The sequence below is a fragment of the Hesperophylax consimilis genome, chromosome 13 (assembly GCF_061612785.1).
Source record: "Hesperophylax consimilis isolate HC1 chromosome 13, BYU_Hcon_1.0, whole genome shotgun sequence".
NCBI classification, from domain to species: domain Eukaryota; kingdom Metazoa; phylum Arthropoda; class Insecta; order Trichoptera; family Limnephilidae; genus Hesperophylax; species Hesperophylax consimilis.
Window position 1 is genome coordinate 3147069 of NC_142848.1, and position 14530 is coordinate 3161598.

At 37.1% G+C, this 14530-nt stretch overlaps 1 protein-coding gene across 1 annotated transcript in view; it reads left to right on the forward strand.

Annotated features, from left to right (window-relative positions):
- Ptp36E (protein tyrosine phosphatase 36E) overlaps positions 1-14530 on the forward strand; it is a 625696-nt gene that overhangs the window by 448950 nt on the left and 162216 nt on the right. The window contains exon 5 of the mRNA XM_089638731.1: positions 697-784. Coding sequence (XP_089494857.1) covers positions 697-784 — 88 coding nt within the window. The remainder of the gene's footprint in view (positions 1-696; positions 785-14530) is intronic.

A 14530-nucleotide genomic window follows, 5' to 3' on the forward strand; every position in this document is an offset into this window, starting at 1 on the left:
GGAATACTAATACTCCCAAATAATGTAATCGGTCTGCGGAATGAAGCCACATAATATACTAAAATGGAAATGATGTAATTAAATGGTATTATTGATTTATTAATATGATAAATATAAGAAATAAAGGGAATGAAAAAAAAAGCCAGAGGAAGTTGGTGCTCTTATACGGTGTTCACTTAAAAATGATATAAGGGATTTCGATTTATTTTTTACACTACCTCCACATAGGAGGCCCTGAGGAAAATAACTTCCTTCAGGGCCTATGTCATATTTGAATATTCTGTGGGGAGGTTTTCTTAAGGGAAGGAAGGAAAGGAAGATGTAGGAAGGAAAAGGGTACGAGGGGTAAGTAAGAATCTGGGGGCCAGTGTGTCCAGGAGGGACGGACGTTTGAATTCATCCCTCCCAAGGCGATGGGTCGAGAGAGTCCTGCTGGAGAGGTAAAAATGTCTCCCTCATCCAGTTTCTTCAAATCTGGTGGATTTTATTTTTATTCAAATCTACATTTTTTCCGAGACTGATGTAATTTTGTACACTTGACCTACAAAACAATAGGAAAGTCACTATCTACATCTCATTTTTAAAAACTGTATAAAACTCAGGCAACGCCGGGATTTCAGTTAGTAAGAACTTAAAAAAATGATTACTAAGACAAATAGACGTTTTTAAAAATGTTTGCAATTTTCCTTGTTTCAGACGGCTGTGAAGGTGGACACCCACTCCTGCAGGCACGCCACCAAGAAGACGAATATAGACAAAAACCAAAATCAAAAAGTAATACCGTGTAAGTATCATCATCTTTTATTTTGCTTCAACCGAAAAGAATTTTTGTCTGGAAAAATGTTTCAAAGACAAAATATATTTTTATTTATAATGATAAACTAATGTTTACGAGACAAGGTTCTTATGCATATCTATTTATTTATTTATCAACACCCTACTGGGGTTTTACATAAAGATTGCAACATAAATTTAAAACCACAGTATAACACAAATAATAAATCATTAAAATATGGTAAACTTAAATTAAGTTATTATCACAATTAACTTTAAAAGAAACTCTTTAAATTTATATACGTGTTATACAAAATACAAAATGCATTATAAAAGATATAATGTATATTTAATTAAGCATATTTGCTTAAATTCTACTCGTTATTTACATGATCCGAAAATTGGTCTAGAATTAGAACAAACATATCAGCGACATCCATAAACTCATTGCCCAGCCTATGTACCCTCTCGATAACTGAATTGAATACAAAGTTATTGTTGTGAAATAAAATATAACATCTAGTATGTTTGGGAGGTTCATGCAGTGACAGCAAACTTTTTATGTCGGGGCTGTCAAATATAGGATTAATAATTTTATACAATAAAAGAAGATCAAATATTTTTCGCCTTTCTGATAATTTAGATAAATTTAGTTAACTTCGTAGGTTTACATAATTAATTTTTTTATTTATATTACACGATCATAGTGGCTTTTACAAACATGTGATATAATTATAATAATTTAGCACTAATATAACAAAAGCTAACATTAATATATATTTATGAGATATGTTATTATAGTCTTCATGTAACTACATTCCGAGCAGTTGAACACATCAACTACTTCTGAGAAAACATTGCCAACTGCAATCCAATCTAGGTACAAGGGAGTATCTAAATGACTCAGTCCTGATAATTTTGTTGCAATTTAAAATAATTTTAGATCGACTAGTTCTTGTAGGTACATGAAAGGTAATTAGACTGAATTATAATAAATCAGGGCTGTCTATAATACAATTAATAATTTAATAAATAAAAATCAAGTCGGAAACAAGTCTTCTATCTGAGAGTTTTAATAAGTTTAGTTCTTTCATCAAGTGATTGTAGTTTAATGTTTCAATTGGTAGACCGAGTTTAAAGTTCATGAATCTTAGGAATTTATGCTGAATTTTTTCGATGGAGTCAGAGTGGATTTTGAAGTGAGTGAACCAGATAGAAGTATTTTATTGACTGACTACGAACTAAAGAAGAATATCACAAATCTCAAATGATAATATATTAATTCATAATTTGGCGGGTTTTTAATAAACCAATGTAGCGCAATTGGTAGAGCTCCTTACCGGCAATCAGAAAGAAGGCTGTGAGTTTAATTCCCGTCAGCGGCATGTTTTTTTTCTCGGAAGATTTTTTCAATTTATATGGGTTTCATTCACTCTAAGTAGTAGTAGCATATTATTCATTTTAATAATTATTGCTTAAAAATAATTCAAAATATATTATTAATGTTATCAGTATTTTGCGTATCTATTAATTTATTCAATTAATTATTCAGTGCAAATCTCCTTTGTCTAATTAAGTATATTGTCGAACACATCATAATCGTTATCGATATTAATTCCAAACTATCTATCTTACTCGCTTTCTAACTAATTATTTTACTTTTCTAACTCTAATCTTCTCCTCTCAAATAGTATAAAATAAAGTCGCTATCCTCGTCTGTCTGTTTGTGCGCTTAGTTCTTCTAAACCACGCAACGGATTTTGATAGGGTTTTCATCACTAAGAGAATTTATAATACACGTATATCATATTTATAGACAGTAGAGAAAATTCATAGTTTTGTAATAAGTCGTAAAAAATATATTTTCGGGTGCTTACATTGGTAACGCTGGCTAAACCTTGTGAGATACATCAAAATAATGTACTACAGAATTGTATATCTTAAAAAGGACTACAGAAAAATTTTTCGGGTATATATCTCTCTCCTGAGGGTAACCCACAGGAATTATTTTTATCCTTTACTTTTAATGGGTTATTTGCGAAGCTTTTTTTACCATAATATTAATTCATATCCAAGTAAATATTTTAGTTACTTTGGATATTTAATGTAGATCAAAATTACAGCATATCATTTAGATGAATGTCTTAGATTTAAATTTATACGCAGCAAAAAAAAAGAGTCCAGAAGTCCGATTTAGTTTCAATTCTTACCCTAGTACTCATATTAGTAACATTTGGCTTTAAATGTAGATAAAAATTATTTTATTAATATCTAAGAAGATATCGCAATTTAAAAAATCTCTCGCAATAAAATGGTCAACCGCACGCACAAACGCAGGCGTCTCTACAAATGTGGACAATCTGCCACTGTGCGAAACGGTCAACCGCGCGTACAAACGCAGGCGTCTCTACGAATGTGGACAATCTGCCACTGTGCGAAACGGTCAACCGCACGTACAAACGCAGGCTTCTCTACGAATGCGGACAATCTGCCACTGTGCGAAACGGTCAACCGCACGTACAAACGCAGGCGTCTCTACGAATGTGGACAATCTGCCACTGTGCGAAACGGTCAACCGCACGTACAAACGCAGGCGTCTCTACGAATGTGGACAATCTGCCACTGTGCGAAACGGTCAACCGCACGCGAAAACGCAGGCGTCTCTACGAATGTGGACAATCTGCCACTGTGCGAAACGGTCAACCGCACGTACAAACGCAGGCGTCTCTACGAATGTGGACAATCTGCCACTGTGCGAAACGGTCAACCGCACGCACAAACGCAGGCGTCTCTACGAATTTGAACAATCTCTTCCACTGTGCGAAACTATGAAATTGATAACCGGTGGGTCGTTCCCTATAACTCACGACTTATAAAAAATTTGGACGCTCAAATCAACATTTTCTTTTGACTATCACACTAGGCTAATGCGTGCTGTGCGTTCAATAAAATCAATCCAATATATAAATTAAGGTAATTATTAAACTACGTTCAGCATACAATCACCAACTGTAGTGGAAACATATCAATCCGATCCTCACATCTGCAGTTCCGAAACACTACTGAATTAACACTACTTTCATCATTCAACGTGCATGACCATCATTTAGAAAAAGCACAGAGGGTGTTATTTCGGTGACTGGATAACTCATCAAAATGATAATTCATCACATCTTTAAAAAGTTATATAAAGCCATGGAAAGTGATGAAACAAAAACTTTATTAACTGGGTTATGTAGGTTAGGTTAGGTTAGGTTACACTTAATCACTTTTTAAAAGTGTGTTGAATTGTCACTGTGCTGAGTTATCGTGGAACCGTTATTTCACTGTGATGTTGTTACTAATCCGCGGGATACAAAACTATTATTAATTGTTGGTACGAAATTACAAAGTCGAACAAGACTTCCGTGGAAACATTAGACAGAACAACACGCAATTTTCGCAGCAAAAACTCACCTATGGATGGATATACAATTTTGTTCCCTGGTGACTTTCGTCAAATCTTATTGGTTGTGATGAGAGTAAAGAGGTAAACGTGCTGATGAAATTTATCTTTCATTAAAAATATCCTACCTTTGGCCATGTGTAAATAAATTTTAATTTAAAACCAATAAGGAAATTTCCTTGTCTACAAGTTGTTGTTCAAAACTCGTAATGAGCAGCTACCACAAGACAATGGAAAAATTAATAAATAAATTAAAAAACCCATGGTTTTACACAAAATAAGTGTTTTATTTTGATTAAATATAACAAACCACAAAGTGATTGCTTTCTACAATAATATAAAATATTAATAAAAAAAAAAACAGAACACATTGTATAAAGTGAAATTTTTTTTAAATTATTGCTAAACGCACGTTTGAGAACTTTAAACTGTAAATGACAAACCGCCAAACAATGGATCGAATAGTTCATGTGTCTAAATCCCTTGGACACTAATTACGCCTCATTATACATTGCACCCGTGTGACGCCGGGCGGGTCACTAGTCATAGAATAAAGAAAAACACAAGTAATGCCTTGTGGGCGTGTTTCGTGATCCAAATATAAGCCCGATTTTGGCCTATGTTTCCCAACAAAACTGTGTTTCACCATGATTACGAAATTTAAATGTGATACTGATATACAATTTCAAGCAAGTGCAAAGAGAGACAGACCACATGCTAAATGGTCTATAATAAAAGGTACTAAAAGTCAGTGGTACATTTCTTTCCATTCAAATTTGTATGGTTGACACCTCTAGTTATCTTCACTATTCCATGCTTGCTATCTTCTAGTTAACTATCTTTTTAAATACAACTATTTGACTTCTGTTTTCGTTAATGAATTGATGCAAATTTTTGAAGTAAAAATTAAACCTTTTCCCGACATCCGATTGAGCTGAAACTCGGTAGAGAGACTCGATGCATTCTATCAACTTTTAGAGACAATCATGCATACACATACAGACATATACGTTATTCACACGGATGACATTACAGCAGTCAACATACGAAAAAAATATTGGTCCTACCCGATCGGCATTTGGCGAAATCGGTAGAGTTGTTGACTCCAGTTTCTGGGTAGGAAGTTTCAAATGTCAAACGAAAATAAAAATAAAATTTTAAAATAGATGTACCTACTATCGTAAAAAAACTTTTATTTTAACGGGTTGATTTTTTATTAAATTTTTTGTCATATGTTAATATTATTTATGTTTTTTTCTAAGCTTTACCCTGGTAAATATTTATATCACGTCAAAAATAATAATTCAAATGGCACTCAACGGAATTTATAATGTAATTTCGCAGAATGCTTATCAATTCTAACAGCCACGAGCAGGTACCATAAACACTCCAGAGCGATCACGTCCGCCCATTCCTATCGTCGGGGTTAAACGCACCCCCAGGACCAGGGACCAGGCGGGTGTCATCCATCCGCCGGAATCGACGTCTAATCTGGTTACTGGCGATATCTGCCTAGCACCGGGGGATGATGATGTTAATCGGGTCACATATTTGGATAAGGGGCAGTCGGGAGTCAGTTGACACATCAAGCAGGGCTGGACTGCCCATCAGGCAAAGTCAGCACCGGTTCGTGGGCGCAATCCTTTTAGGGAACTCGCGATAATGGATTTAAAATATTGATTTAATTTCGTATACACTGTAAATGCCTTCCAAATAGATTTAAATACGAACCGGTGTAGTCACTTATTAAGTACCGTTTGGTTCTAGCCCAATTAGCACGCACTCTTTCTCTCTTGCATTTTCCATCCAATTTGAACATCGTAATTCTAATATCTATTTAGAAAACACTATGTCAAGGGGATGTAATTGTAAATCCAAAATAATATTACACACCCTATAGACCACTCGATTTGGTTGGTTCAACCGTTGTGTGTCGACCGTTGAGTGTTGCGTACAAACGACACGATGGTTGATTCAATTCAAAGTGGTTTGGATGTAGGTTGGAGTGGTTGGTTGAATACTCTGGCGGTACAACCATTCAACTTGATAGCCATGCCCCTTATACAGGGTTTTCTAATAAGAAGTGTTATTTTGAATAGCCTTCGGTAGATGTTACTTTTAAAGCTGTCATTTTTTTATATTTGACAAGTAGAAACTACGTCATTAATAAAAATGGTACAATACACGCTTCAACAACCCATTGAAATTATTAAAATTCACTTGAGTGAATCAAATGCAAATCATCTTGAGTGATGTGGCCCATTTCCACCTCGGTGGCTTCGTCAACAAGCAAAATTGTCGCATCTGGGGCTCGGAAAACCGTTATTGAAAAGAGTTATTGTTGAAAAGCCTCTCTACTCTCAACATGTGTCTGTTTGGTGCGATTTATGGCCCGGCGGAGTCATTGGACTAAACTTTTTTGAAAATGAGGCTAGAGCAACAGTTAGGGTGAATGGATTGCGCTATCGAGAAATGATTAATGATTTTTTATGGCTGAAATTGGATGGTATTGATCTGGACAACGTTTACTTTCAACAAGACGGCGCTACGTGCCACACAAGCAACAAAATCATTGATCTTTTACGATTGAATATCAAAATAACACCTCTTATTGGAAAGCCCTGTATATAAGCATACAACGCATCTCCACACGGTTCAACTCTACCATTTTGATACAACCACTCAACCAAATTGGGCCCATTATCCGGTACTGCCCTAACGTTTTCCAAACTAACACCATCTGTTCCATGTCGGTTGCATACATAAGTGACAGTTTGAGTTGACGTCAATATTGGTTTGTTTATCTTACTGAGGCGAGTAAATAGAGGATGCACACACCGAGGACTTTATGTATACTATGGGTCGATAAAGGAATTATCCAGAGTGTTTTTTTTTTGGATTTTCGCCAATTTAAACCCCGGCGTGCGGAAAAAAATGATTTTTATTATTTAACCTTGTAACACATTTTTCATATAAAATTACACATACAGATTCATATTAGTAGATACTATCAACATTCAGTAAAATGTCATTCAAAATCGAAGTCTTTAGCAACCAGATTTGAATCATGTACTTTCCCACCTTTCTCTTCCCCATATCACTCACCTCTCCACTCTTTTCAACCTTACAATTTACCCCAACTGGGGATGCTACAGTCCCACATTCTCCAGAGGGTGGAGATTAGTTGGGATTCTTATGCAGTATTCCCATTAGAAAACATAAATTATAAAATAGAAAAAAATAACCCTTATAAATAACAACCGGTAATTTTTTTTTAAATCGGTAAAATAATGTCTAAAATAATGTATTTTAATACTGACACATATAAACTAATTATAATGCTATAAAGCCAATGAATTCACCTATATTTTACTATTTATATTTTATATTGGTTTGAATTCCGATATAAAAAAATGGCTGGTATCCTATTTATCCAATCGCTTACAAGCCGTGAGGGTTGGAAATAAATTGTCCAACTTCGCAACACTTTCTTCAGGGGTACCCCAGGGATCCGTTTTGGGTCCACTACTCTTCATCCTTTTTACAAATGATGTCGCCAAAATAATCGAGTCATTTGATCTCTTGTCTCACTGCTACGCTGACGATCAGCAAGTTTATTTTTACTGCGCTCCAAATGAAATCAATAGTCTCAAAATCCGTATAACTGAATGTCTAGAAGCAATAACTCGTTGGATGTCTTCAAACAAGCTGAAGCTCAATCCATCTAAGACTGAGTTTCTCTGGGCAGCCACAAACAAACGTCGACATTTCATAGACAATTCACCTATTACTATTTCCGGCAACGAAATCATCCCAAAAACAACAGTCAAACTTCTCGGTGTCAATTTAGATTCAGACTTATCGTTTAAAAGTCAAATAAATAGGACTGTAAGCACTGGTTTTTTTCACCTAAGACAACTCAAGTCTGTCCGAAGAAACCTTCCTACAGAAGCAAAAAAACTACTTATCAACTTTTACGTAGTCTCACGTCTCGATTACTGCAACGGCATTTATGCCAGCCTTCCAAAATATCAAATTGACAACCTTCAATCAGTTTTTAATGCAGCAGCACGGCTCATAACCGGGGTTTCAAAATATTCGCACATTTCAGAACACCTTCGTAATCTTCACTGGCTCAAGTGCCCTGAAAGAATCCAGTACAAACTGTGCTGGATGGTGTTTAAATCCATCAATGAAATGGCCTCACCCTACATCTCTGAACTATGCGTCCCGGAAAACACTGGTCTGAGGCAGACAAATCTTAGATCAACAACATCATCAGCTGTAGGCAGACTGATAGAACCTAAGCGCAAGCCAAATACTAAGTTTGGCGCTTTCGGAGTATCTGGGCCGAAGGCTTAGAATAAACTCCCTCCGGAACTAAGATCCATAACAAGTCCAACAGAATTCAGGTCTAAACTAAAAACTCACCTTTTTAAGCTGTCGTACCCTTAAATTAAATATACCATTCCTAAGAGAAAGTCCAGTTATATTCAATTTTCCAATTATGTACTAAATCCTGTATCTAAATTACGCCTATAAATAATTAGATAATGTTAATTAAGTGTTAATCTCAAGTGACCTACCAGGTAAGTATTGTACTGTATATTATCTCCATAAATAGTTAAGTAATAACATAGATCACTGTAGAAATGTATTATAAGTTTTTACAGCGCCCTTGAGGTGATTTTGCACAAAAACGGCGCTATACAAGTCATCAAATTATTATTATTATTATATAGAAAACAAATACAAATCGAATAATTTTTTTTTATGATAAGTATATTTTATTTAGATAAAATTTAAAAATTTGAATCTAGTTTACATCTATTTTAAAACTACCATAAAATATTCTATTACCTACGTACTAGTATTTAGACAATATTGAGATATAACCCACGAAAAACTGCAAGAATTATGACATTCAACAATGGCATATTATGGTATGCGATCACTCAAGACGTTTTGCAAACTCGGCATAATATGCCGAAAATCACTTGAGTGGAAAACACGCATAATATACACACATAAACAATAAAGTGTCATCCACCTTCCTAGATGGCATCGCTAAATATAATATCGTGCTGATATTTTAAAGCAATCTTCGCTTTCATTTCAATTCATTTCTCACGTAATATATCAAAGTCCTGTCAATATGAAAGCGATAAAATTAACATTTTCGAGCTCCTGTATCGTTTTACTAATTAATTCCAGGTAACATTTAATTAAATTTCCATACACATTTATAGTAAATTTCCCAATATTTGCGCCCGACTGAAAGCTTCCGTTGTTTAAATGTGTTTCGATTGCATCCGTTTTCATTAGCAATATTTTATGCCGATTTTCCAAAATTTTCATAAAAATTAAAAATTGAATTCATAATTTCAGCAATTTTAGAAGGGAAGATACTCTCAGTAACGATCACTATTCAGAATCGAAACATTTGCTTGAAATTACTTGAATCATGTGTGGCTTCCGTGGTCGAGGAGTAAGGCTCTTGATTAGCAAGATCAATTGTTTTGTGTTATTTCACAATGTATTCATTTAAAATAATATAAAGAATACTTAGGGCACGTTCTAGGATGGAATATACTCTCAGTATCGCTCTGGTGTAAGACTACCATCCAGAATTGAAACGTTACTTTAAATGGCTTAAGTCGTGTTTGGTGACAGATTTGAATATTAGGTACTCCCTCCCCTTCCTCTCCCCACCTGCTTCCCCTCCCCACTTCTTTCAGCCTCACAACATACCCTAATTATGGATACAAAATTCTCACTTGCTCCAGACGGTTGGGAGCAGTTGGGACTCTTGTCACATAAAAAAATCTGACTAGCCGTTTAGGTACTTGACAACCTTCTTCTGTCTTATCTCATTTTCCTCCCCGTTTCCCAGCCTCACAACTCACAACACAACCCATTTTGTGATGGCATAGTCCCACTGTAAAAAAACTGTAATTTTCATAGAATATTTTAAAATTAGAAAAGTACAAAATGTATAACTCATTTGTACGATAAAATATACTTTTTTTAAATTTACGTGAACGAGAGTGATCATAAATTCACTCTAAACTTCAATTTATAACGCGATCTTTTGGATTTTAGAAAGCTCGTTTCTGGGAAATCGATGCGATAGTTCTACGGCAGAGGCCGACAGACCGCGGCTCGCGACCCGCAAGCGGCACTTTGCATAAGCATTTGCGGCTTTTCAAATCCACTTCGCAACCGCATTATAAGAGCAGGATACTCAAAAGGCACGATCGCAGTACATATTAGAAGAGCACGATACTCAAAAAGCACGATCGCAATACACATTAGAAGAGCACGATCGCAATACATATTATTATCTATGTGTGTGCTAGCACTATATAGGTAAAGCATCAAATTATTGGAAACAACGTCCAACGATGTTCACTAAAATTTTGTCAACATTGTTGGATTTATTTGAAAACTGGCAGAGGTACCCGGCATTTCCCGGCCTTTGCCCAAAGTTTTAGGAAATCCAATGGAAGTCTTTCTCTTGTTTTTAGGGTCAAGTTTTCAAAATTTCATTAAATTCGGAACTGTATAATTGTGTAAAAATCAAATCCCCGCCAAAACTAAAAGCCCTCCCGCCTGCTACAGACATTCTTATTTATGTAAATAGATATCGGTACAAATATTATTATTCAATATGACGCAACCCACGACGATAAAATTTTATTGATTTAGGTATTTTCATTTTTAAGTATTGTCGCGCGTCGGACCTGGGGGGGCCCTGACTTTCCCTCGGCCAGCTCAGAAGCGGGGCATGAGACGTCTCTCTCATAGTCAGGGTTCGGGGTCAGCGCGGGGCTCAAGAATCCATATCCCACCGTCTACACAAAACACTCCCATACAACCGCTATCCCCAAATGAAAGAGGTTAGGTTTTTATAAATCAACATTGTATTTGAGCGGCAAAATGGACATTACATGGGGGAATGACAATAGAATACAGGTTGTTACATCCTAACTAGAATTATCATCAAAGGGTTCCCTAATCTCTCTCTGGGAAATAATTAACAGCTCTCTCTAGACCGACAGGCAGCGTGGACGAATTTAGGTTATTAGCGGACACATTCAAGGGTAATAGGAAATGTAAGAGACTCACAGCATGGTGTTGTCGGGGTATCCTGTTGATTGCAGGACGGTGCGCCGTGTTTCAAACAAACGGTGCCAGCCTGTCGATGTTCAAAGCGCGACATTGTCGTACATTTGGCTTCTCGGCCGAGCGGTGCGAATTGGAACGCGGGCGCCGAAACGAACACACGTCCAGCTAGGTCAGAGGTCGGCGCGTAAGAAGGAGGAACGAGAAGCTCGGTCGCCGGGGGTGGGGGGAACTGTAGCGGATCTTTTGCGCGTTACGTTTGACCCAGCAACTAGCCTGATAATTCCCGCTACTCAAGTTGGCAACTGTAGGATCTTTGCGCCTAAAATCTGTTATATGACACCTCCCCCCGCGCTCGTAAAAAGGGCGACGTGGTAATGGAGCATCAGGGTTAAAAGATCCTCTATGTGCCTCCCTTGGGGTTTTTTGACAAAACAAGAGTTGCCCTTAGTTTGAGAGACTTGGATGGCCAGAGAGATGCCTAGCTAAAACATAATGACTAGCTTATGCCATAGGCTAGGTAACAATATTTGTGGGGAGAAATGAGGAAGGGTACATAGCATGTTTGGAGCAAATAATTTTGGGGAGAGAGCAGGTGTGGAAACAACAAGTAAAATTATGCAATTAGAAAACAAAAGACATGGTTATGCAATTGAAAGACAAAAGACAAAATTATGCAATTGAAAGACAAAAGGGCATGGTTATGCAATTGAAAAACAATAGACAACATTATACAATTGAAAGACAAAAGGGCATGGTTATGCAATTGAAAAAACAATAGACAACATTATACAATTGAAAAACAAGAGACGGAATGTTAAGGTGTGATTCTAGGGTTTCATTGGTCTGGAAGCTAAGTTTGCGTTGCGTTGGTTTTTTGGTTTCGAAGAGTTGCGAAGGAAACGAGATTTCACCGACTCTAAAAGATTACATTATCACTGTAATCTGACCCATTGAGATAACACTCAGGAGTACACTTAGGCCTTGGAAAGAACACTTTGCTTCGTTGTGGGCGTTGATGTTTGCGAAGTGGGGCTGTGGTTTGCGGGGCTGCGGCTATGGTTACAGTGGTCATTGGAGAGAGTAGTCCAGGTTCCGTAGTTATGCCAGTACGAGTCCTATGTGCTATTATGGTGGGCACGGATCGTATGTGTTGGTTATCGGAGCATAATGTAGCTTAGGATAACTTTTTAGAGATGCGCAGTTTGTGTTTACTGGAGGGGCAAAGGGTAATTATGTTTCACCCATGACCTGGTATGTGTCACTGCATGACAGAGCAAGAGACGGTATAACTGGCATTGGCATTGAGGGCAAGAAATTTGAACTCCGGGACTAGCGTGTCCGAAAGGTAGTTCAGAGTGTCATAAAGTATAGTGGGACAACTCGGCTTGCAGTGGTGTGACAAACGTCATACATATGAGTGGTATTGTCTGTGCTTTCAGGAACAAGATGGAACAAGATGGAACAAGTGTGTAGCGAGTAGTAGTCGAGGGGCCTTTGTAACCACAGCGCAGGCTGCTAGGAGGTGAGGCTCAGCTTGGCTGCTGGAGATGGCATCCGCCTGGGCTTCTTTTTAAATCCGGGGGAATTATTATTAAAGCAAATTTCTTGAAGTTTACCTGCCTAGGGACCAATGAAGAAAAGTTTGGAGAGAAACAAAATGTGTCCAGAAAAAATAAACAAACGAGGTTTAACTGCCGGTCCGGAGAGTGACGAAGAGTGTGAGAGAGAGGTAGAGAGAGGTTCCTAACTAGTTTTGATTACATAAACATTATCCTTTATTAGGATGACTTGGCGTTTGCCGAATGACAAACTGTCTTGGTTGAAAAAACAACCGGCCTTCTTTGGCCTATGTTAACATACAGGTGGTAACATTTTCGTAGGATTTCAAAGAACAAGACAAAAAAATTCGTGAACGAGTCACGACAACAGCAGGGAAACTAATTCATGAATAAAGGTTGTCAGAAAAGACAGACGATACGCCAAGTGCGTATCATACATATTCAAAATTCATGAATGTGTTTCGTTGAGGAGAGAAAAAAAATGACAACATACGTGAAAGGTGAGGTAGGAAGCCTGTTGGTGACCGGAACAATTACCGATTCGAACTCGAAGTGAGGGCGAAATATGGTCGACAACAGATTTTCCACTTCATACATATGCCTGAGGGCATGGGGGTAGGGAGGGGGAGGAAAAAGGACGGGAATTGAGTTACGAAATTTGCTAGAGACTGGACTAATTTCCAATTCAACCTCTATGTGAGAGTGAAACATATTCAACCAGCAGATTTCCTGACTCTTTACATTTTAATAAAGTGGATTAATTTTAAACAGTATTTGAATACACATTGTACTAAAGAGGCTAATCTTTTGCGTGTATTTGGCAAAAGATTAGGGGTCGTTTTAAACTTCTACATGATTGTGAGAAAAGACAGACCCTAGTTCCAATTTCACAAACCTGGGATTCTTTTTATTCGTTTCCCAGACGACGAGTTTAGTGGTTTTGTGCCCATCGATTAACTCCTGCGGCACTATGCCCCATAATTGACAGTGAAGCTGAAAACTAGTCCTTTTGGGATAGTAGATATTCCTGGGCTTCTTTTCTTTTTGGAAAGCAGCAAAAACAGGAAGTCCACGGGCATTGGCGTTGAACAAAGAGGTTTCTGTGAAATACTTACGTAGTTCACATATAAAGGTTTGATATTATTTCGTTCGCACGATTCATGGTGAGTATTGTAACGTCTTCACGTATAGTGTACGAGTATGCAGTATATGCAAGGTACAACTCAATTATAGACAGAAGTCAAAGAGTGTAAAAACAGTTCCTTAAAGGAGATGACGATGTCGATATTATGTCGTTCACACGAATCACGGTAAGTATTATTATTACGTCTCCACGTCTCGTGTACAGGGTTGTACACAATTATACACAAAAGCGGTTCTCATGACATGTTAATGACACACGACCAGATTATACACAAAGGCGGTACTCATGGCAAGTTAATGTCACACGACCAAATTATACACAAAGGCGGTACTCATGGCAAGTTAATGTCACACGACCAAATTATACACAAAGGCGGTACTCATGGCAAGTTAATGTCACACGACCAAATTATAACACATGGTTATAAATATTAAGTAATTGTAACGAACTTCTCGTGTAGTGGTGGATTTTTTAAGGATC